The sequence below is a fragment of the Balaenoptera musculus genome, chromosome 12, assembly GCF_009873245.2.
Source record: "Balaenoptera musculus isolate JJ_BM4_2016_0621 chromosome 12, mBalMus1.pri.v3, whole genome shotgun sequence".
Taxonomy (NCBI): domain Eukaryota; kingdom Metazoa; phylum Chordata; class Mammalia; order Artiodactyla; family Balaenopteridae; genus Balaenoptera; species Balaenoptera musculus.
In genome coordinates, this window is record NC_045796.1 from 36,840,156 (window position 1) to 36,866,506 (window position 26,351).

General features: G+C 36.3%; 1 protein-coding gene across 4 annotated transcripts in view; it reads right to left on the reverse strand.

Moving 5' to 3' along the window:
* Positions 1-241: 241 nt before the first annotated feature.
* TRMT11 (tRNA methyltransferase 11 homolog) overlaps positions 242-26,351 on the reverse strand; it is a 64,563-nt gene continuing 38,453 nt past the window's right edge. For all 4 annotated transcript variants that reach the window (XM_036872042.1, XM_036872044.1, XM_036872046.1 and 1 more), the window contains exons 12-13: positions 22,835-22,955; positions 242-3,245 (exon numbers count right to left, since the gene is read on the reverse strand). In XM_036872042.1, coding sequence (XP_036727937.1) covers positions 3,114-3,245; positions 22,835-22,955 — 253 coding nt within the window. In that variant the 3' untranslated portion in view covers positions 242-3,113. The remainder of the gene's footprint in view (positions 3,246-22,834; positions 22,956-26,351) is intronic.

Genomic DNA, 26,351 nt, shown 5'->3' on the forward strand with positions numbered 1-26,351 from the left:
AGAAAAATGGGAGTGGGTGAGTTGGAAATCAAAGTAGACTTCGCTTATTCTATGAATACAATCCTTCTAAGAAAGAAAGATTCTTACAAGTGTTTAGTTTTCTAAATAACTTTATAATGGAGAAAACCCATGCTCTTGTAAAAAGAGCCAAAGTCCTTATTCTGGTATAATTTACTCCCTTTTGGTCAAACAGGCAAATCAACAATAAGGTCATCAATATTCTCAGCAACACCAACCTCCATTTCTACCCCTATGTTCCATTAATGAATTTATGCAGGGCCAGTGCCTTCTTTAGTATTAGAACCATGAACATCAGCTTAGTTCCACTGTGGTTTTACGAGGGAGATTAGAATGGTGTAGAAAGATCATTTCCCCCCAAAAATGTCACCTTTGATTTTCAACACATAATGTTTTATTACATATCTCTTTGGATTAGCAATACTTGATAATATTTCCAGCATGGGTTAGTTCTCTTAACCCAAAAGGACTAAGGCCTTTGATTCAAGAGTCAGATTTGCTTATATTGGCATCTAGATAACACAAACTTAACATCTAATTTCCTGATGTTAAAAAAAAAAGTCATCCCTGATTGTTTAATTATAAGAGTATAAAACATATTACCTTAAAAGTTGTTTCTGTCCCAAACTTTTAAAGCACATTTTTCATCCAATAATGTAAACACATTCACTACGATGCATTTGGTATGTTAACTCATACTCTACTTTTCCCTACCAAACTTGAAATAAAGTTCTTTAGTTGTAATCACCATTCTTCTTAAATATGTAGGGTATATCAAATTTTAAGTGAGTTTCCGCCATAAGGAAATAATGGTAACACTGACTTAACCTCCCAGAGTTTAAACAGTTTGAAAATGTTTCATTGCTCAACCTCTGTACTTAAAGAATTAGTCATAAGGAAGTTAGTGGCGAACAGGCCTAGACCTGGGTCACCTTGGGCAGGAAGTGGCTAGAAATTTGTAGATTTGAAACTTTTTTTAATCTGTTGGCCACTTTGGCTAAATACCCCAAAGACCTCCTATTCCACTATTCCTTCCCAGCTATCACAGCAAAAAAAAAAAAAAGAAAAAAATCCACCAGAATGGATGGGAAGGAGGTTACTTATGATGAAACACCACTAAGACAGTTACATCCATAACCGTCTGTATTTTACGGATGTTTTAATATATGCCAGAAACAAAATTATAGTCTGTCATATTATAAACATTAAATAGGCCAGCCCACAGACCACCTAGGGTTCACTCACAGATTACACTGTAAATTCATACTACAGGACTACCTAAAATGTAGGCATTTTGCTAGGTGATATTCCTGCTGGTAAGTGCATGAGGAATACACATAAAACTAAAGCAATCCCGGAAATGATCTTCTCCAACTTATGCAGAAGTAGTAAGATCCTGATGCCAGAAAATAAAGTCTCTCTTTTTAAAATAAGAGGACGTGTTACCTGCACTAAAATCAAAATCGGTTGAAAGTGATCAGGTTTCTTTTTCACTTCTGAGTACCAACCTTAAAACAACTGCACAAATGCACACTCTGAGTCCAGTGACATTTCAGGAATGGGAGACTGAACTTATTGATATATATGAAAATAAACCTCACAACAATGAAGAATTAAAGATTAGAAGGCCTCCACTAATGGTAATAAGAAATAATTTGAAATTTTTTTTTTAATGTTGGATAATTTTTAAGAACAAAGTGACTAAAATTAATGTTGCAACTTTTCCAGATCTAATTTGGAACTAATTTGGACTAATTTTTGTGACAACCAAAAAATGGGGCAAGGCTAAAATCTCATTCCAAATTTAGTCAGCTACAAAGTTTCAAACTCACCCCCCATATAACCTCAAAAAATTTTAAATAAGTCAGTTTACAACAGAAATACTGAAAATAAATCATCCTTGAATACTTTTAGATTTTCCCCAGTGTACCACAAATCACATCCAGAAACCCAAACAAAACAATCACTGAAATGTTTGAGATCTGCTGCTGAAATTCAGAGCTGCAGGACAAGAAAAGGAGGCAGAACTAAGCGGATGGCCTGCTCTCTCTCTTGGCTTGGGCAGCACTGGTCTTCTGGAGGTCCTAAGCTATGCACGTTCAAGTTGTGAGTCCATAAAAGCCAGCAGTAACACTAAAATAATAATAATAGTATAAATAAAAATAGGCTCTGGTTAAAGAGAGAGGATTCGTTTACTGCCGTCCTGCTGAGGTACACTGATCACCGAGAGCAGGAAAGCTATTAGCATCCTGAATTAATGGGTAGAGTGGTTTTCAAACAAGATATTTTCATGATGGACACAATGTGGACTCAGCAAAGTTTCTCCTTCAAGAAAATACAGCTTCTATTTCAAAGAGCTCTGATTAGACTTAATACCATTAGGGAACCATCAAGGATTTGTGTTGTTGTTACTGCTTTTAACTATCAGTTACTTTCTAAACCAAAAATTGTGGGTAGTTAACTTGACCGACAGTCAAGGTTTAGGAATGCAGAAGCAAATCCAAGGTACAGACGAGCTTCAGATGTGGACAGGCCTCAAGGAGTTTGGAATCTTTTTAGGTTGTCAGGTCCTAGCCTTTCTCATCATCACCATTATCATTGTGATTACTTACTTGTCTGGGATTTATAAATAAAAATTCATTTCCTTCATCACATCCCCTCCATATACTACACGATTTTAGGAATCCTCAGTAAGCTTTATTAGTGACAGTGTAAAACAATTACAATCAAAAACAAAATTAAACAAGCCTACCTAATGAATAAATTCTCAAACACTATTAATGCCTATAACATATCCAGCAGATATCTGTTTAAAAAGTCAACACCATTTGTAAATTAATTACCAAAAATATAACTGTTTTCAATTTCCATAATACTTGAAAGCATAAATATAAAGTTCAAAAGACCACATCCAACAAAATAGTCTATAAAACAAAGCTAACGTTAAAAGAATTGTTCAGTTGACTTTATAGCATTTATTTTGTTATATAAAATTATTTAAAACAGTACATTTCCTGTACCATACATGAAAGTTCACATCCAGATGTCTTTTCTATCAAATCCTTATACTTTCTCCATCGTCAAAATCCTAATTTTCACTCCTGGTTAGATTTTTCTTCCTTGGCAATTCTTTTTGTTACCCCACTGAAATATTTCTCACGGAAGGAATTATGACCTTGGTACGGCAGAAAGTGATCACTCAGCAGATGTGAATACTGGTCCCGGTTCTGATTGGTTGGAAAATACAGAAAATAAAGATGTTTGAGTTATTTCTTTCGTTAGCCAGCAACCAAAGCAGTCATTTACTTTAAGGAAAATCTCACTCTCTGGTACACATTTGTTTTCCTTTATTACATGAACAAGAAATACACCACCACTTTATATCTGTATCATGCTTGGGTATCCAAAGTGTTTTCACTTACTTCACCTCATCTGATCCACACAACAGTCCTCTGCACAGAGAAGACAAAAACTTTTACTGGGAAAACAGAGACCCAGGGAATGCAAAGAGAATCATCCGGGCAACTCGAGTTGGGACAACCACCTGCATCTTCCGATTCCTAGTTCAGCACAAACTGAAACCGTCTTTGACTATAAGAATTATCAAGCAAGGAAGCTTCTACTCCAATGGTGTACAATAACAAATTATTACATTTGTATGATGTCATACAGATCAGTAAAACTGTCTGGGGGTACATGCACGTTCAGTTAATGAAATAAACTATTCCTGGCAACTTTAAGTAACCTCAGTAGATGAAGACACAGGATAAACAAGCGATTTTCACACTTTTAGACTTCAGAGACAGGTGAGGACTAGTGCTTAGACTGACATTTGGAAACTGGAAATATTAACCTGGGATAAAATGTCATGTTTCAGCTTAGAAAACTGAGGATAAGAAGACTGACAGACAACACTGAGACATCAGCTTCTCAGCCAGTTTCACTAGCCACCTTAAGCTGTGGAAAAAAAATCTAATTAGAAATAAAATCTCATTTCCCGTGCGTTTCTGTAAATTCATATTCAAATGTACAGGGATTAATGTGATTTTGAGAATAGGCAGGAGACATAATTAGAAAATATGAACCTTAATTATTTATCCTGGTTTCAGTATCAAAATGATATCTACAAATATATCTGCAATATAACAATCCTCAAAATATTTTTGTATTTTTCCTCATTCCTGTATGAGATGAATACTTTCATTCTCTCCCTCATATCTAATATTAATAAAAGCCCAGGTTTAGCCAAAATAAAATTATGTTGGTTGATTTGTTTATTCAGAAACTATTTTGCCCCAGAATGTTTTTTTTTTAATTACACAAAAAAAGAAATTATTAAACATGCCCAGATTTCCTGATTCATTTAAAAAGAAAAAAAGTGGCTATTTAAATTTTATGGCACTAAGTATACTACAGTTCCAAATTCTTGCAAGCACGTGAAAGCATGCCAATGGTTACTAACTTCAGGCTATATAATCCCCAAAAGATAAAAAGTTAAAGAATACCAAATGAAAGGTAGTATTTATGGGGTATTTATTATGGGCCAAAAACCATCCTAAATGCTTTACATGCACTAGCTAATATAAACTCATCAGCTCTAAGAGATAAGTACACTATTATTACCATCTACAGATGAGGAGTTATTTAAGAGTACAGGCCCAAGATAATACAGCTGGTAAGTGACAGAGCTAGGATTTGAACACAGGTCTACCAGACCCAGGGACTACACCCTTTGACTATAACATAATGAGGTTTTTTTCCCCAAAAGAGCTAACTCTTTCCTCAACTCAAGAAGCAGGAGTATCTCTGGGAATAAACATGTGATGAACAAAGGCTTCCCAGAAAGGAAGAGACCTGGATCAGAAATGCTATTAACTTAGTTCTAGCAACTAAGAGGATTATTTCAATGACACAAAATTTTCATACTAGAAGGAGATATAAGGAGCCACAGGATGCCTGAGGGATACCATAACCCTAGCAGTACTGTCGACTGGACAGGAGGACTCAACGCCCACATCTCCAGGCCGGACCTGGGAGAGCAGCAACACAGGGCAATGGTCCAGCATTTAGCCTTGCCTTGTGCATGCCAACTTTTATCAGAAGTCTGACTGAAGAGTCATAGGAAAGGAAGGGACTTGCCATCATCTGCTCTTCCAGGCGTTCTACGTTCTGTCCTTACATCAAATAAGATCACTAGAAAACTTGCCTACTTTCTGAACTACATTAGCTTAATCCTGGCAGAAATACCTTTACTTGGTTATGTGTAAAGCTATGTCCAGAAGCGACATCTCTCCTGCTACAGTACTTCTCACAGCTCTGCATCATTCCCCACCCAGTCATCAAAATCAGAAACCTGGGTCAAATCGCTCTCCCTTTTCTTCTTACATTAAGTCGGTCTTAAAATCTTAGATTCTGCATCCTGTATTTCTCACATCCACTCCTCCTCTTCATCCATAACTCCAGTACTATAGTTTAAGCCTTCCTCATCTCTCCTTGCTTTTTTTCTAAACTGCCAGTTGCCTTGCCATTGTGGCTCCCTCTCTATTCTCCATAATGGGATCAAATGCAACTTATTAAAATGCAAATCTAATATTCCAGCATTCTGGCTAAAATCCAAATGAGTTCAAACTTTCCCCAATTCTGAGGCTTTTCCCTTAACATTTGGGAGTGAGATTCAATTGCACATCAGTTTGCTGAATGTCTTCTCACTTTCCTCTTCTGTACAAGAGGGATCAGAACACTGTCAGGCAGTGAGATCCTTCCCAGCTTTGCCCTCTCTCCTCTCTTCTCCCTGTGACTCCTCTAAGCCATGCGAGAGCACCTCTACATCTCAAAATGCACTGCAGACTACTTCAGTGAATGTCCTGAGGCTGCAGTGGTATGACAGGACAGAAATGTGTGATCCCAGAGTGCTAGCTTAAAAGGTAGAGGCATGGTAAGACAGCTGAAGACCAGGATGGGCCGGGGACTGACTCGGGCTCAGTTACTTGTGTGCCTAACCCACCTAAACTGCCAATTAGGCAGCTCACTGGGGGAAGCAGGAGAGAAAAGCCAAAGCACAATGGAAGGTAGGTATCCTCATAGACCAAAGTGGGAGCTTAACCAAATAGCTTGTCTTCGACTTAAAGGATATATAGGACAAACTGAGGATGAAGAAGGGACTATAAAGACCAGAGGCAGAGACTGAGAATGAACAGCAGAAACCTGGAAAACCCAAAAGTAATGATTAAAACCTATGCCAATTAATGTTTATCAAGAAAACATATACTACCTATGGCATTCTTTATCTAACTAGTTTAGACTTCAAGATTCGCTCAGAACATATAGTAGTAAAAGCAAAATAAGGCCCTAACAGACCATATATTCAGTGCTACAGAGACCCAGTGACAGAGAAATACATGCTACGGGAAAAGTGGGGAAAGACTATTAACCTTCGAAATGCAACCTCTGGGGGCTGGGGGAAATCCTATTTATCTCCCAGGGAGTAGAGAAGAATCAATGTGAGGTATGTGTTTGGGTCCTATACTGGAACGCCTCTTTCTATAAGATTGATTGCCCCCTAACTGTGAAATAAGACATTCATAACAAAAACTCCTGGAGAACCCAAAAGCTCCAAATCCCTTGTGCAGCCAGGGACCTGGCAAGAGCCGTTCTATTACTAGCAGCGTTAAGTCCTGCTTCGGGATAAGCCAGACACTCCAGAGACTCTGGCTACCATTTTCATCTAAGTGGAAAAGACATGGTTCACAAAATGTTCCACATAAAACATTCAGTACATTTACGGTCCACATATTATCACATACATATCATATATGTAAATATCATTACCTATGAACAATATACATTTAACATATACTCTGGTCCTTATGAAAAATACCATTTGCAGCATTCAGAACTTATGTTACCTTGATGCTGAATAAAATGGCAAACTCGCTATTTTTTTCTCTCTTTTCCCTCTCTCTTTCATCCTATCTTTAGTTTAGTTTACCAGGGCTCACACTTGAGATGATGATATTCAACTCTACATATTTTTCATCACCTTTTGATAACTCTTCTCTATTCACATTCCCTGCCCATCTCAACCAAGAATATCTGCAGATTTTTTTTTTTTTTCAACTCAGTATCTCAAAGGCCAAGGGTTTACTTAAGAGGAGAAGAGTATCCTCAAGCAACACAACCCCTGATGTCCCTCACTAACTCAGTCTTGCCCCAATGTTTGATTTCTGGTTTCTCTAACACTTCCAAATCTGTCTATCACTATCAGTCATGATATCATCTATGTATCATAAAACCTGAGTTCTGCCAATCTTTAGTAAGCAAGAAATACTTCATGGAAAATAAAAATACACAAAGAATTAGGAAATGCCAAGAAAGAAAACTATGGCAATGAAAGCTTACAGACCACCTTTCCCAAATTTCATAACTACTGGTTAAATTTTGGCACATGGCAGTACTTAAGGAAATATGAATAAAATATTAAGATTGTTGATTACACTATCTACTGTTTATCATTTTTATAACCAGAAATCAAGAACTTCTGTAGGAAAATCTGTGCTAGCTACAGATGGCTACATAATGGAAATACACAGCTTTCGGACCTATCACTTAACTTTGTAAGACAAACAGCAATTGTAAATATGACGAGAAACATACAAGTTCTGATTCAAGAAAGCAACTGATACGTATTTGCAACTATGTGTTTTACATAAGTGAATTATTTAATTTTCTGCATCTTTTCACAGCAGATTATTATCTAAATTTTACAGATATGGAAAGAGACTAAAAGAGTTTAAATAATCTGCCACAAGTCACACATCTAGTAAGCAGTATTTCCAGAATTGTAGACTAGATCAGCCTTCAAAGCTCATGCTTTTTCCGTCACACTTTTTTTTTTTTAAAGTAGAAATTACATCAAAACAATGGTTAAAGAGTTAACTTCCCACATGGTAGATTAGTGGGTCGTTCAAAATGGAGTTTGACATTTAGAGGACGTTCTTCATGGAACAGCAACATATTTGGTAGCACATATTTCAGATCTAAACTTTTAGACAGAACCCCTTTAACCACTGTCCCACCCAGCCAATTTCCTGTCCTATCAGTACTGCTAATTCTAAACATAAACCACTCGAGGAATTTTAACACACTTGCCAAAAAAAATCAAAGGAAGCTTTACAATTGGTAGTGTACTTCTATGTGTACAGTGCCCTCTGCTGGCTGAAGCAGATAAATCCTTCTTTATAGTATTTCCTGCAGTGGATAAAGATAGTTCAAAGCAGAGCTGACCATCATGCATCCGACAGTCAGGAGCACTCTATCTCCCTCGCTGTCTCTAAGTCCTGATTGTTGTAAACGTCTAGAGTTACAGAGCAGCAACGTGATGGCCATTTTCCTTCAGAGGGCACTGGCATTTATTCACACCATTTCATTTTTAGAAGAATAGTGTGGAAATATACAAATACATACTTACCTTAGTGACTATAAAGTGTATCATTGTCATTTATGTCCATTTGCAAATTATTCTCGAGAAAAATAAAGGAAAAGTACATAAACTAGACCTTATTCAAGTTAATCTTTATTTTTACAAATAACTCTACATCAAAAGTAGAGCATCAAAAAGAACACAGGAGACATTAAAAGGAAAGTACTTCAGATACTTGTAATTTAATAAATGTTAATCCAAAGGGGAACAAATTCTCAAGAAAAGAAAAAAAACTGTATGTTGTGTAGTTACATCTGAAGCTGACACTTTGAATGGAACTAATGACACTCTGGATTACACTGGGAGAATACATATATGTAAGAGCGTCCTGAACATCATAAAACTGCTCAGACTTTAAAGAAACTAAAGTTGACAACTCCATTTAGGTAAAACTATCCTTCTAATTACTGCCTTCTCCCAGAAATCTGCCATTCTTTGTTATCATCTCCTCCTTAAACAGAAGGAAGCGGGCTTCCCTGGTGGCGCAGTGGTTGAGAATCTGCCTGCTAATGCAGGGGACACGGGTTCGAGCCCTGGTCTGGGAAGATCCCACATGCCACGGAGCAGCTGGGCCCGTGAGCCACAACTGCTGAGCCTGCGCGTCTGGAGCCTGTGCCCCGCAACGGGAGGGGCCGCGATAGTGAAAGGCCCGCGCACCGCGATGAAGAGCGGTCCCCGCACCGCGATGAAGAGTGGCCCCCACTTGCCTCAACTAGAGAAAGCCCTCGCATGAACCGAAGACCCAACACAACCAAAAATAAAATAAAATAAATAAATAAAGTAGCTATAAAAAAGAAAAGTGCTTTAAAAAAAAAAAAAAAAATTCAGTGTATTTTGAAACAGAAAACTTTTAGCTAGCCATAACTATCTATTCCTACTCTTCTTTCAAATGGATGATTTAAATGCTGTTGAATTTGATTGTTTTTAATCTAGAGGGGCCCAGAACAATCACTGAACAATTACTATTCATTCCATAAATATTTACTGAGTGGTAGGCAAAACAGTCAAGCTCCGTGAATTCACAGTTATATACTAGCGGGAACAGACATTAAACAATGTATACCCAAACATATATTTACAAACTATGATTAAACACTGGGAAGAAAAGGGTACTATAAGAATATAAGGAGACACCTAGTTAGATGGGGGAGAAGAGAATGGATAAGAAAGGCTTCCCTAAGGAAGTGACATTTATCTGAGACCTAAAGGATGAATCAAATTTACTCGTAGAAAGAGACGAGAAGAAAGCATTCTAGGGAACACATTGTGTTCTAGCGAACACAATGAGGGAGGAAACACAATGTGAAAAGACTCAGACTAGAAAGAGGTAAGTAAGTACATTCTGGGAACTGAAAGCAGGCTAGTGTGGCGAAGGCTTGCAAAACTAAAGGGAAGGTGGCACAAAATGAAACTGGAGAGACAGGCCAGAAGTCTAAGATCAGGCCGGCCTCGAAGGTTATGCGAAGGATTTTGAATTTTAGTCTAAATTTCACAGAAAGTTATTGATGACTTTTACGCAGGGGAGTTTCGTTATCTATTTACATTCTGAAAGATATTCTGGCTACCGTACAGGAAATGTAATGGTAGGAGAAATTCCAGAGGCAGGGAAACCAGCTGGAAGACTACTGCAGTAGTCCAGGAAAGCGGCACTGCACCATGTCCTTTGGGAAGTAGGGAGGAAGGATAAAAATACATGCACCTACTCAGCTACCCCAAGCCAGATTTCTAAAAGTTATCCTTAACTCCTGTCTCTCTTGCCCCAATTACTCAATTAGTCATTAGGTCCTGCCACATCTACCCCCCCGGAAGCTCTCAATTCCACTGTCTCGCCCACAATCTCCAGTTTCTACCTTTCTTAGTTGACAGCCTCATCATCTTCACATGACCATGCCAGAAGCCTCCAGGCTGGCATCACTGGCATCTTTCCATAATAAAAACTTGCCTGCATGTTAAAGCCCGGGTGACCTTCCTAAAACAAGAACTTCTGCCACTCTCCTAACTCAAATTCCTCAGGGCTTGCCATCACCGATAGGATAAACTTGAAACTCTTTGGTATGTAAAGACCTTCAACACTAGGCAGGCCTTTGGTTTCCCACTTCTCAAGCCACTCCTCCCCACATAGTATTTCAGTCATGCTTAAATGTCTAGGGTTCCCTGAATGCACCATAACCCCGCTCATGTCTCTGTACCTTTGCTGAAAATGCTGGCCTCTTGACTCAAGCACCATCTCCTCAGGTAGGCACTCTCTGGTGTTCACAGAGCAACGTGCACTGATCACTACAGAACCAAACACGTTATGCTGGAATGGGTTGGGTCATCGTTTCTCCCACATGCAAGTTCTCTAAGGATAAGGACTCTGTTTTATCAGTCTGTTCTGTCTCAACACATGACACAAATGGTCCCATAAACACATGGTGAGTGATGAAAGCCATGGCTTTCCCCTCAGGGAACATGCAGTCAAATCAGAAAAAGAAAACATACAAAAATATGAAAACTACATGAATGTAAAAATCAGTAAAAGACAGTTTTCCTTCTCATTTCTCATCCTACCTTTTCCATTCACTCTCAACAAAAACTTACATCCTTCTTTACAGAGAAAAAAAAAGGAGTCATCAGGTATGAATTTTCTCAACTTCCTTGCCCCCAGCCCCCCTCTACTACAAACCGGATCCCCTTGCTTAACTCTACAGTCTGTCCCATCACTCCCAACCCACATTCTAACTGAAGCCAAAATTCTCTCTCACGGTATCCCTTTACTGCCAAAAGAGTTACTTTCAAAGAATCCCCCAACAATATACCTAAGAATAATCATCAATTTATAAAAATTACTGTTTAAAAACAAGAGCTTTCCCCTAGAAAAGGTGTCACTTTGGGGATGAAGTTGAAAACCATCTGGAAGAAAACCAAATGGCTTCTATTTTAATTATAGGTCAGGTTTAAGTTGTCCTTTCACTTACTGACAGCTCCTGATAATGAGATAATGATTTCTTCTACCTCACTAGTATTAACCTTAAGTCATTTATATTCTCAAAGTGGCAGCAGTTTATACAAAACAGCAGTTTCACTGCAAACATTTGAATACAAATGGCTTACGAAACTTATTCTATGATAAGTGGAAACCAATGTTGCTGTCATCGTAAGTAAAAGCCATCAGACTGGTGATGCTCACCTAATTCTGTCGAGGATTCATGAAACAGATTAAAGGTATAATACACATTCTTTAATAAGGTGAGAGGAAGAAGGCAAAGAGATGGAAGAGGAAGACAGTGAGTAGATTTTCCTTCTTATAATCAGCAGAGAGTGAAAATGAAATGTAAATGACAGTACTGAACATAATGGACCTCAGTTCAGCTTCAGGGTAATTATCCATGTCCTGCTTTTGTTTAAAAATCCTGCTCCCCTTATCAAAGCTTCCCAGTGTTCTACATCTGGTACTGGACAGTAGCTATAGAAACCACTTGTGCTAAAGTTATACAACTATAAACAGCACTAGGCCATTTCCAAACCAAGGACAAGCAGGTCAAAAGTCTGGCATCCAATACTATTAAGGAAAAAAAACCTCTAGCACTATTCTTAATGGGAGCAAGGTAAGGGTTGGAAATCTTCATCCCTAAACTAGGTATTTACATATAACCTGTACTTGTAAAAAGTTTAATTACTCTGTAAGATATTAAGTTACCTAAAATTTGTTAAAATATTTTAATATATATAAAAATCTTTATATCTAGAGTTCTGAAAATTAGTGACATCTAATGATTGAACTTTGACATCTGGCACTCAACACATAATTTCTTTCTAACTAAAAAAAACCATCATGGATATTTGTGCTATCATGATGATACAGAACTATGAATACTTTCTACATACTCGCCACTAAAACCTGTAACTCCGTAAAATTCAAAACTTAACCTCAAACATTAAAATACAGGCCAACACAGGGGATAAAAATGTAATGACAACTTATTAGTTACTATATCTAAAAGTCAATTAAAGTTAAGAAGAACCTTACTTACCCTAAGCAGCAGAGGATGAGTAACAGACCAAATCACGCATAGACATGAACATACATACTCTTGCTTTAATTTGGAGACAATTCATCTCCTAGGTGACTTCTTAAAATCATCAACAATCCATTAAAAGAAAAATTAATTAAAATACACATGCATTTATATATGTAAACATCAAAACCAAACAAAATTATTTTGCTTAGGGATGAATTCGAGCGTGATAATATTACAAAGGAAAGTAAGGAAGTGATTACCATAAAAGTCAGATTAGTGGTTGTACCTGCAGGAAGAGGTGTTTATGATCAAAAATAGCCACAAAAGGGGGTGCTCCAATACTCTGTAATTCTGACCTTGGTGGTGGTTACAGAGATGTTTACCTTACAATTATTCATTAAACTGTACCCTTAGGTTTTGGGCAAAAAAATACACATTAAAATCTCAGGGTTGGGTTCTTGGTGGGTCATGGAGTGAGAAGAAGACACTAGTTTGTGTCTGAATTTGAAAAACACTAGAAAGATAGTTCTAAATTAAATAACCATATGATAAATAAATAAAAATATAAAAAATAGAAAATGTGTCATTTGAGAATTATAAAAAAAGCTCCAGAGGATTATGCTGACTATGAACATAAACTTCCCATTTCCCTAAACTATTCATGCCTTGGACTCCTAGATCATACTTTATATTTTGCAACTGACCTCTGCCTAAGATTCTGTAACAGCAGTTAAAGACTGTTTTACTGCCGTGGTTTGAAAATATGAGCATTAGAGCTGGAACATTAAGATGGATGCTCTCTCTGCCTTCAGAAAACTGTTTTTTTCCTGCAAACAAAAGAGTCATATCCAAATAGCATCATAAGTAGAAGGATCCAGGTATCTTAAATGATTCCTTCTTGGAGCTAGTAGGGGATAGACTTTTGCTTTTTCTTGGTTTACCAGAAATAGTAATTTAAAACTATTATGATAGCATTAATTTAACAAAAAATCCAGTTTGGCAAAGTCATTTAGTTGCAGAAGTATAAAAGAAAAAGTCAAGTGATGACTCTGTAAAATTTAAATTCAAGGAAAAGTACCATTAACAGCAAAAGTAATTCATTCAGAACTAAGTAGATGGCATGATCCTTAAAACTGATTTAATACAATATGATATGCAGCATCAGGCTTCTTTCTGTTTTTATAAGCCTTTTTAAAATATCTCAAGTTGAAATATAATTTATAAATAATGCAAATAGCTTCCTTCTGATTTCTAAAGCAAAATAATTTAAAAGACCCTCTCTTTCTCCATCTCTCTCCCTTGCCCTCTCTCTCTCTCACACACACACAGAGACACACACACAGACACAAATTTTGATGGTAATGAATACTGTATTGTACTACGACCTAGACTCAGTTCTTATCCAACTATCATGTTCTGACTTAGTGTCACCCTGTCTTATTTTTCTCACTGATAAATGAAGTAGCATCTATTTCCCACCAGGCATGTTATAAGATTGAAATACTTCATACCTCATCTCTAATCTTTCATAGCTCTAATCAAAAGGAAAATACCCAACCATCCTGGCAAGAGACAGGCAAAAAACAAAGTATTTCAGCAAGAAAGGTCAACAGGAAGAGACCACCTTTAATTCAAATGGCTGCCAAAGGAAAAAAAATTGACAACATCGATCCTGGGAAAGGATAATGCATGATGGAAACAGGCACAAGCATTATGTCAGCAAAACACCACAGTTTATGATTAGCAACACTACTATCATTCTAATATGGAAACTACTTATACAAAGACTAATTTCTTCCACTTCAAGCCATTCATAAGTCATTTTCTCAAACAAGTGACCTCAGTTTCTCTTCTCTCTCTTCCTCATTTAAAACACTGTTGTTGTTGTTATAATGTTAATGGTTCTTTTCTCCCTCCACAGCTTTAAAATCTTTCAGTCCTTTAGTCAAGTCTTTCAGTTTTGGCCACCTTCCATTCTGATTAATGAAGCATTCATAGGCTTCATGTTACTGGACTCTTTCATTTGGTCCAAAATAAAAAATTACATTAACTTTCATCACCTGCTACTATGACCTCCCAATATTCTCTACTTTAAATCATGTGAACTATACTGGCTAGCTATAAAAAAAATAACAACTGATTTACACAATATTATAACTTTAGTCTAAATTAATGTCCATATGGTATCTAAAATTAAATTTATCTATACTTCAGTACTTCTCAAACCACCAGCAGTGTAAGGCAGGATGTCAAGTAAATAAGCCACAAAACAAATAGGGCACATGATGGTCCATTTAGTGCAATGACAATTTAAGATAATTTTCTTATATTTAACCAAGTACTATAGCATATAAAAGTTGCATGAATGTTTAAAAAAAAAATTTCAAGGAAGTCTTGAAAATGGCTGCTTTGGGTACCCGTTTGTCTATCCAAGTACATTGGTATAAAACACTGAGAGAGTATTATTTTGGGTACTTCACTGAAGACAAACTACTACACTTGATTTCTGAACTGTTCTGGACAACTCTAGAGATCAGCATTTTTCTCCTAAGAATTTTATATGAGAAAAATGTTTTATAGGAGTAACCACTGTGACCACAACTATATATAGCAGCATTGACTACATGTATCAACAGGAAAAATAAGATCTAGTAAAAACAAATCACATTCTGCCATGGCCCCATGAGTGATGAGAAAAAACTGGCTTTAAAAGAAACTTGTAACATGCTACTCAAGAACATTTGCCTTTTAATCTTAGCATATTCTAAAGGTAGAATTGTGTTTTGGTAAAGAGGCAACATGATCTAGAAAAAAGGATAGAGAATTTCAGGGACAAAGAGGAGTTTTGGTCTCAAATTGGCCACTTCCTATTTAAGTGGACTGGGCTAGGCCTTGGCCACTTCCTCATCTCTAACAGAGGCAAAATAATAAGGTCAAATGGATGTGAAACCGCTGTAAAAAATAAAGCATTAAAACAGTGTTATTTGTCATTCACTTAGCTTTCAGACTATATCAACAGGGAATAATGACAGAAAACTAGCTTTTCTTAATCAGGCATCTTCATAATTTTAACATGGTTAGCAAGAATTTTCTCCTTTACTGCTAATGTTCAGTAAGTCTGAAAACTATAGCCAATAATGTAAAGATACAAAGCTTTATGAAATATCTATATTCTTTAGATATTTTTTACATTTATAACTTATGTTTACATTTTAAAAGGGAGGGGGAGGGAGAACACTTTATAACAACACATCCAGTGGGTCAAAAGTTATACTGAAGTTAAACCTAACAAGTAACAAATCAAAAATGAAGAGACACAGTATACAAAAGTGTAAAAATCTAAAATTAATAGTCTTCCACTGCCAAAATCAACAACACTGAACAAGGTCGAGAATAATTTGTTAGATGTGCATGAGAACTGTTTGACAATTTTATGTCATCACTTTCATTATAAAGGACTGGGATCTTGCTGCAATTACATACACTCCTCTCCATACAAACAGAAGGTAGAAATGAAGTAATTAATTAAAAGCCAAACACGACTAATTTAACATGACAAAGTAATTTCAGTTATAATAAACTCCATACAAGTTAAAACTCACTGATTAAATTTGATCTTATAAAGTGAAGGCCATTTCAAAATATTACTTGAGCAACAGGCTTTCCTTGTTTTATAAATTAATTTGAAAGGACAAAAGTAAAATGATAAAAAGCAACCAAACAAAAATTAACACTGCCTTTATAGGTTTAAAAATATCTAAGGTGAGTGCCCTTATTTATCATTTTTAGATAGGAAAAAGCATTCTCAGAAGCATTCTTAGATCATTCTCTATTTCTTCTTCTGTGTATCAAATTTGCTTAGGGAAATATTATAAATCTACCAAAAAAAATATACTAGACTTTCTTAAACAAATTAAACTCAGGGAAAAGCAAATGTGAAATTGTCCACAATGGGTCTTAATTTTGTCACTAAAACAGAAATGACTGGTTTATTATGGGGCTCCATTAATTATTAAAGCCTTTTCTCTAGATTTTTCTCCTTCCAATTCTTTGGAACAGTGCTTCAAGCCCTCATAATCATCATATGGTGCAAGTACTTTTTATGGAGGCCACAAAATAAAGCTTGCTGATGTCATTCACTGTACTTTCTAATATCAAGACTTAAAACTGCAAAATTTATAGGTAATATTTGTTTTTTAAATGTATTAAAATAAACATTAAATACACAACCTAACTTTATACCTCAACAAACTAGAAAAAGAAGAACAAACAAAGCTCACAGTAGAAGGAAGGAAATAAAGATCAGAGAAGAAATAAGTGAAATAGAGACTAAAACCATAATAGAAAAGATGAATGAAACTAAGAGCTGGTTCTTTGAAAAGATAAATAAAGCTGACAAGCCTTTAGCTAGACTCACTTGAAAAAAAAAAAAAAAGACTCAAATAAGTAAAATCAGAACTGAAAGAAGAAACTTTAAACTGATACCACAGAAATACAAAGGCTCATAAGAGACTACTATCAACACTTATATGCCAACAAATTACACAACCTAGAAGAAATTCCTAGAAACACACAACCTTCTAAGATTGGGTCATGAAGAAATAGAAAATCTGAATAGACCAACTGCTAATAGAAATTGAATCAGTAATCAAAAACTTCCCAACAAACAAAAGCAGAGGACCAGATGTCTTCATTTGTGAATTCTACAAAACATTCAAAGAAGAATTAATACCATCTTTTTCAAACTCTTCCAAAATATACAGGAAGAGGGAACACTTCCAAACTCATTCTACGAGGCCAGCATTACCCACAACCAGACAAGGATACCACAAGAAAAGAAATTACAGACTAATATCCTTGATGGATATAGATATACAACTCCTCAACAAAATATTAGCAAACCAAACTCAACGATACATTAAAAGAATCATACACCATGATCAAGTGGAATTTATTCCAGGGATGCCAGAAGAGTTCAATACAAGTCAATAAAACGTGATACACCACATTAACAAAAGGAAGAATAAAATTATATGATCATCTCAACAGATGCAGAGAAAGCATTTGACAAAATTCAACATCCATTTATGATAAAAATTTGTATGGAAATGCAAAAAAGCCCAAATAGCTGAAGCAATCTTGAGAAAGAAGAACAAAGCTGGAGGTATTATGCTCCTTGATTTCAAACTATATTACAAAGCTATATAAATTATGGTTTTAGCATAAAAACAGACACATAGATCAATGGATGGTTTTAGCAGTATGTTTTTAGCAGTATGGTTTTAGCATAAAAACAGACACATAGATCAATGGATGAGAATAGAGAACCCAGAAGTAAATCCATACTTTTATGTTCAATTAATTAATTTATGACAAAAGAGCCAAGAATATACAATGGGGAAAGGACAGTCTCTTCAATAAAGAGTGCTGGGAAGACTGGACAGCCACATGCAAAAGAATGAAACTCTATCCTCTTACATCATACACAGAAATTAACTAAAATGGATTAGAGACTTGAAGAAAACACAGGTGGTTTCTTGACATTGATCTTGGTGATGATCTTTTGGATATGACTTTAAAAATAAGGCAACAAAAGCAAAAATAAACAAGTGAGACTACATCAAACTAAAAGCTTTCTGCACAGCAAAGAAAATCATCAACAAAATGAAAAGGCAACCTACCGAATGGGAGAAAACATTTGCAAATCATGTATCTGATAAGGGTTAATATCCAAAATATACAAAGAACTCATACAACTCAAAAGCAAAAAATTAAACTAAAAAAAAGGGCAGAGGATCTGAATAGACATTTTTCCAAAGACAACATACAGATGGTCAACAGGCACTTGAAAAGATGCTCAACATCACTAATCACGGAAATGCAAATCAAAACCACAATGAGATATCATCTCACACCTATTAAAATGGCTGTTATCCAAAGGAAATAACAAATGTTTGTGAGGATAAAAAGGAAAGGGAACCTGTGTGCATTTTTGGAAGGAAGGTAAGTTGGTGCAGCCACGATGGAAAACGATATGAAGATCCCTCAAATTAAAAACAGAACTAACATATGACCCAGCAATTCCACTTCTGGGCATTTACCTTATGAAAATGAAAATCATAATCTGAAAAGATACATACACCCCCACATTCAGTGCAGCATTATTTACAACAGCTGAGATATGGGAGCAAGTTGTATGTTCATCAATGGATGAATGGATAAAGCAGATGTGATATGTATAATAGAATACTCCTCAGCCATAAAAAAAGAATGAAATCTTTCCATTTGCAACAACATGGATGGACCCTGAGGGCGTTAAGCAAAGTGAAATAAGACAGAAAAAGACAAACACCATATGATCTCACTTATATGTAGATTCTAAAAAACAAAACAAACAAAAAAACGAAGCTTATTAAGACAGAGAACAGATTGATAGTTGTCAGGGGGTTACAGGTGGGAGACAGTGGAGGGGGTCAAAAAGTACAAACTTCCACCTATAAAATAAATAAGCCATGAGGAGGTAATGTACAGCATGGTAACTAGTTAATAATAGTGCATTGCATATCTGAAAGTTGCTAAGAGAGTAGATCTTGAAAGTCCCCATCATGAGAAAAAAAAAATTGTAACTATGTATGGTGATGGATGTTAACTAGACTTACTGTGGTGATCATTTCATAACGCATACAAACATTGAACCATGATGTACAGATGAGAAATATGTCAATTATACCTCATTAAGAATGCTAATGTCACTCACTTTACTTTCTCATTTCAAGCCTAAAACTACAAAATCTATAGGTAATATTTGTTTTTTATACGTATTACTCATGTGGCTGGCACATAAATGTTAGCTATTATTCTTATTATTACTAACTCAAATAAGTACACTAAGTGCTGTGATTTCTAAGAGCTGTAATGTTACTATCTGAATTATCAAATGTCTTACTACTTCCCTCAAAATATAAAAGACATGAGAAGTGACTGGGAGAGTATGAAAAAAGCATACTCTAACATACAACAGAAGGCTTTTATTCAATGTGACAGATACTGATAATCAGTGTTATGGACTGAATTGTGTGCCTCAAAATTCGTATGTTGAAGTCCTAATCCCCAATATTTCTGTACTTGGACATAGGGCCTTAAAGGAGGTGAATGAAGTTAAATGAGGCCATCACCATGGGGTGGCAATCCAATAGCACCAATGTCCTTATAAGAGGAAGAAACATCAGCAGTGTGTATGTACAGAGGACACAAAGAGAAGACGGCTGTCTACAAGCTAGGAAGAGAGGTCTCATCAGAAAACAAACCTGCTGGCTTTGGACTTCCACCCTCCAGAACTGTGAGAAAATCAAGTTCTTTTATTTAAGCCACTCTGTCTGCAGTATTCTGTTATGGCAGGCTGAGTAGACTACAGTTAATTTAAAAAGTCAGTAAAAGCAGGAAAAAATTAAAATGCTTTGTTAATATATTAAACATCTTATTTCAACTTAAAAAATTGTATATTCAGGGACTTCCCTGGTGGTCCAGTGGTTAAGACTACGCTTCCACTGCAGTGGGCGTGGGTTCAATCCCTGGTTGGGGAACTAAGATTCCACATGCCGCGTTATCAATCTTTTGATACAGAATTAAGACCTGCAGAGATGCCCAGTTTTGGCTTCTGTAAAATGAAGCAAGAACTTAGACTCTTACAAAGCAACCTCAGTACAGAAACCTGGATTGCAGTAACTTTTTTCCAACCTGTTATAGTTATCTCAACCATTTCCAATACAAGACTCTAAATTTTTTAGCAATTCACTTTGTCCTATCTTTCTAAAGCATTCATATTTGTTTCTACAGAAATGACAACTTTATTCTTCCATTCATATTTCACTGGTCTAACTAGTATTTAATTAGATTATATAAATGCCATAGCAAATATAACTGGCATAAACAGCTCACAGGAAAAACACAAGTGACTCACAATAGACAATTCATCTGTAAGTACAGAAGTATACAGATATAGTAGAGACCAAGTAACTCACTAGCTCAAAGTATCTGACCTATTCTAGGCATCACACATTGTGTTTTAGAGCAGGAATAGCCAGTACTGGTTAATCAACTGAGTTTGAAATGAGGTTAGTTAAGAGGGCTTCTATGGTACAGTCCTCCCTTGGCATCCACAGGAGATTGGTTCCAGGACCCACTGTGGATACCAAAATTGGCAGATGCTCAAGTCTGAGAGTCGGGTCTCGGCATCCACGGGTTCCGCATGCTCAGTTTCAACCAACTGTGGATCGTGTACCACATTTAGGATGCACAGTTTGGCTGAATCTGTGGATGTGGAACCCTCGGATAGGGAGGGCTTATTGCATATCCAAATAAATGGTGGCCATTTTAAATGATCGCTTTGGAAGGTTGTCACTGTGTCAAATAATTTGAAAACTCCTCTTTTGGAATTTCTGAAAACTGCTTATGTTTTAAACGTTTTATGGTAAACTGTCATCCTTGGAACGAGATTTGACTTCCAAAAAACATTAAGTGACCTGTCTGGTATAAAATGTGAGCAGCAAAGTCCAGGAATATAATTTGAAGAAAAGCAAGGTGTACTATAAAGTAAAATAACTGTTTAATATATTTCTTCTTTAAATGTAAATCTAAAAGTTTTAAGAACATGCTGAATAATTATGACATAAGTATACTGAGTACAAGATGCCACTCCAAGAATATCTGCTATTTGCATATAAACGTCTAGTATTTGTTTAAAATGACTATCAGACACTCATTTTAATTATATCACATATACCTTTACATATGTATGTATGTGTGTACACAAATACATACATACACATATATGTAAGAGTGGACACCAATCAACTTTATACACACCCACACACACACATATGTATATGTATATATACACATAGCTTAGCCTTCAGAAATGCCCTGATACTGGAGCCCAATTATTGAGGAAATTTTGTCACATTGAAGATTCTGAACCTTACTCTGTCATAAAAATGAGTCACTAAAATTTTTGCATCAAGAAGTGACTTAATGAATGCAGTGTTTTAGGAAGATTTATTTAACATGTAAGAACTAGAGGTGTGAAAAATGGAAGGAGAAAGGTAATTTAGGAGATTATCAGCATAAACCAGGTATACGGTAATAAGGGTCTAAATTAGAGACAGACAGGAAATGGAAATTAAAAGGACAAAAACAAGAAATATGTAAAATAATATATGCAAAAGGGACTGTACAAACATTAGTTTTTTATTATTGTGAAAGAACCCATAAGCTGTGAAGTAGATGAAAAAAATCAAATGCAGAGTAAGGATGAGTAAAACAAAATCCTCAGGCAGTAACATCCTGTTCTTTTCCCCTTGCCCTACAAATCCAAAACAAAGATGGGGCTTACTCAGATTTCTAGTGAATATGGAAGAGCTTTGGTTGTCAATCAAGATAAGTACAGCCCAAGGAGCATTCTGTAGATTTAATTAAGCTCCATTATGAGGTATTATTCATATCAATTCTGATCTGGATATGAAGGAACAGATGTTTTGCTCTTTCTTCTCAAGCTTAAATGAATTATGTGTGGGGGAGAAAGAGAAAGAAAAAGAGAGAGAGAACACGTGTCGGACCCTAACAGATGGGGGCAAATTACTTTCTCCTTTATACAGAGTGACATTTTCTCTTTAGTATAGTCTGCAATCAAGTAGGTTCTGCTTTTGGAAAGAAACGGTAACTAGTACATTGCTAATTAGACAATGGTTGTTTAATTAAGAGTGCTCTGTTTTATAACTGTGTTAGCCCAAGGATGTCAAATAAGCCTGAAAAGTAAAGGTCAACTTTTATTTCTAGTCTTCAACTTCTATATTCTATTCCTACCCTCTAAACTCCACCAAAGGCCACAAACCTGTTCAACTTTTGCCTCTTCCTGAACTCGTCAATAATTTTTTTTTAAATTTATTTATTTATTTTTGGCTGTGTTGGGTCTTTGTTTCTGTGCGAGGGCTTTCTCTAGTTGCGGCAAGCGGGGGCCACTCTTCATCGCGGTGCGCGGGCCTCTCACTCTCGCGGCCTCTCTTGTTGCGGAGCACAGGCTCCAGATGCGCAGGCTCAGTAGTTGTGGCTCACGGGCCTAGTTGCTCCACGGCACATGGGATCTTCCCAGACCAGGGCTCGAACCCGTGTCCCCTGCACTGGCAGGCGGATTCTCAACCACTGCGCCACCAGGGAAGCCCTCGTCAATAATTTTTTAAAAAATCAAGGACTAACATTTCCAAACTTCATTAGAGGAAAACTAGAAAAATCTACTTCTAATTCTTCCAGAATTTATCTGAAAAATACTAGGATAATTTACCTCAAATTCCTTCACCTTTTCCATCGTTATCAAGCGCCTTGATGTGTGACTGGAAAGCTTCTGCTCACAGTTGCTGATGAGTTTCAAGCAAGGGTGCCAGGGTACCATCTCTTCAGTGTATCTGAAGAAAGAACAGCTGACTGTTAGGAACACTCACATGTGCGCCCCGCAAAGGATCACCATGGGGGTTATCCAGGGTGGTATGGGACGTCCTCCCACTACATGCTATACCATTTTATTTCACATACGTTAATTGTCCATATAATCCATAAACAATCTGCATTTTTAAAAAGCAAAGTATTTAACATTACCACATCCAAAGAAAGTAGTTTAATTTTTTTACCTGTATAATGAGGATGAGAGAGAACACAAGTATGTTTTATTGAAGAATGCCAAGCATTTAAACCACAAAAATACAAGATGACAATTCTACCCTAAAGGATCCCACAAGAGCACATAAGACAGACAGAAATACATTCCACAACAACCCCCTAACATTCATGAGGGACTGATTCAACTGGGGATTTTTATAAATTCCCAAAGTAAAGTCCACTACAGCATATACCCCTTTAAAATGAAATGTCCCTGCAAAATTTTTTATGACATCTTGAGACCTCTATTAACCTTGTTATATAAGATTATTCAGATAAACTACCACTAAACTAAACACTACAGATGACATCAATCCTCTGCCATGAAATAAAACCAAAGTTATGATAAAGAGCAGTGGTGCCTGCTGCTGTACAGCACATGTACTTAGTGAATGAAGATGACGACACCTAGAAAGCAGGACAGTCAGGGTGCAGTAGTTCAGAACTTCATGTCTGATAGGTTGTTGGCACTAATCTTGGTAGAAGAAACAGGTAACAAGTGTGGGGGAAACAGTTATGGAGCAGAATTCAGAAGAACAGCAGGAGAGAGGGCTCACTAGGTAGGGGCACCTTTAAGAACACTGTGACTGCCAGTTTTTATTTTTCCTTTGCAAACCTTCATATGTTTCTAGATAAACAGCCTGCAAACATTTCTTATACGGGAAATCTTAAAGCTCTGATCCAAAACGGGAAAGGTGGTGATCAGCGCTTCCTGTAAAGGACCACCGTCCGACCAGCCAATTCTAATGCATCAACACCGTCTTCCCCACCACTCGTTCACTGATTTCTCTAGGTCCCTGTGACCTTCAACAAGCTCTCCCTCATTACCTTGACCACATGCTCAAAACTTTCAGCACCCACTTACCTAGCAACATTCATAATGCACTTCACTTCATTATCAGTGGAAGGAATTCTCTTGAAGTCATTCTCTGCCTCCCTCCTTAGGGCTTTCCAACAAATAATGGCCATTTCAGATTTCATCTCACCTAATAATTCTCTAGTGTTCACTATACAGTCAGAAATGTTGTGCTCCTATAACATTAAGTTGATGTCAAATTTGGAGTCTTCATACAAAGCATTTATGATATGAAAGAATACATTCTACACCATAGTTGACAGACTTAAGTAATGGTAACAAAGAGAAGATATAGTTTTGACCTTAGGCTTGCAAACATCAGGGTTTATAAATGTCTGAAATTGTCAAATTTAGTAATGTACCCTTTTTTAAAGAAAATAAATCTTATTTCTTGGCAAAGGAAAAGGTATTTTTATTAAATTTTATTTATATACCTTTTATTGACAAGGTATTTTTATTAAAATGTTTCTTAAATGTATACAAACATAAATTCCTCATGCTTATATAATTTATATAACTATAAAACCCAAAACAAATTTATAAATTAAATCAAAGTACAAAACCAATACAATTTTAATTAATATTTATGACATGAATAATGCTAAACTGGTGAAACTAAGTCACTGGCATTTGGCTTAACAGCAGAAAAACATTTACACGTTCTAGATTATTTTTTGACTTGATCTTTGAGTTTAAGCATGAAAGGACATCATTTAGGTCATCATTATCATTAACAAACTTGTTTTTAACCACTACTCTATTATATGAATGAGCCAAACAATTTAACAGTGTACTCCCAAAATATCACACTAAAAAATAAAAAACAGCAGTTAAAAATTATTTACTATATATTTACTAACATATTTCATACTAATGGACTGTTTGCAATCTGTTAAGTAGAAGCTATAAATCTGTACTATGCCTAGACTATTATGATAGTATGGTATCTTATCTAAATTCCTTGTTTTTAGTACTATTCCCCTATAATCTAAGCATCTATTTAAAATCTAAATCAGCCAGAATAGGTAAATCCACAGAGATAGATAAGTGGTTGCTAGGGACAAGAGCAGTAGTGACTGCTTATGCATACAGGGTTTCTTTTTGGGATGATAAAAATGTTCTAGAGGGCTTCCCTGATGGCGCAGTGGTTACGAATCCACCTGCCAATGCAGGGGACACGGGTTCAAGCCCTTGTCTGGGAAGATCCCACATGCCGCGGAGCAACTAAGCCCGTGCGCCACAATTACTGAGCCCGCGCTCTAGAGCCCACGAGCCACAACTACTGAGCCCGTGCACCACAACTACTGAAGCCCACACGCCTAGAGCCCATGCTCCGCAACAAAGAAGCCTGTGCACCACAACAAAGAGTAGCCCCCACTTGCTGCAACTAGAGAAAGCCCACGTGCAGCAACGAAGACCCGACACAGCCAAAAATAAATAAATAAATAAATAAATAAATAAAATAAACTTATTTAAAAAAATGTTCTAGAATTAGACAGTGGTGATGGTTGCATAACTTTGAGGTTATATTAAATACCATGGAGTTGTACACTTTAAAAGGGTGACTTTCATGGTATACAAATTATATTTCAAGCTTTTTTAAAAAAGCAAAAAAAAAAAAAAAAAAGTGTATAGGTCCCTAGCTTTTCCATCAATCAATTTTGACAGTCATTTATCTTCCTGTGAATCTTCATGACTCAAGCTAACTATTCCCAAATGTCATTAGAGTTTCACTTCCCATTTGAGAAACAGACTTTGTGCTGATTGGAGCACTTACTGAAAACAATTTAAAGAATCACTTTTCTCTGTTTCCTGTATGAAAGATGAAAAACAACATGTTCTGTTCTGTTTTGTGTGGCTCTGAGCCACCAAAAAATTCATTTTATCACAATTAAAATTTATCCCCAAATCTTACTTTGGAGTACTTTATTAGACTTCTTCACTTTGTCATCATTTTTATCACAAGCACTAGCAGTTGGATTTCTAGTAAAGGACATCCTTCACAAAGAAACACAGTTTCTAATCACTTCAAGAGCATTATCTGTGTATAAATGACAATTAGAAAACAACACATAGGGATATGTGGAACCTGGGCAAAAAGCTACACTCACTCAACAGCTTAGCAACTCCTATAATATCAAATACACGAGTTGAATGTATGCCCTGCCCAAATCAATGTTACACAGATCTTCAGGGTCATTTGCAAATAGTTGAAATTGTGAATAATAAACTCACAAATACCAAAAGTCAAGAATAATTTTATGTGGTAAGTCTCTATGAGTAATAAGTA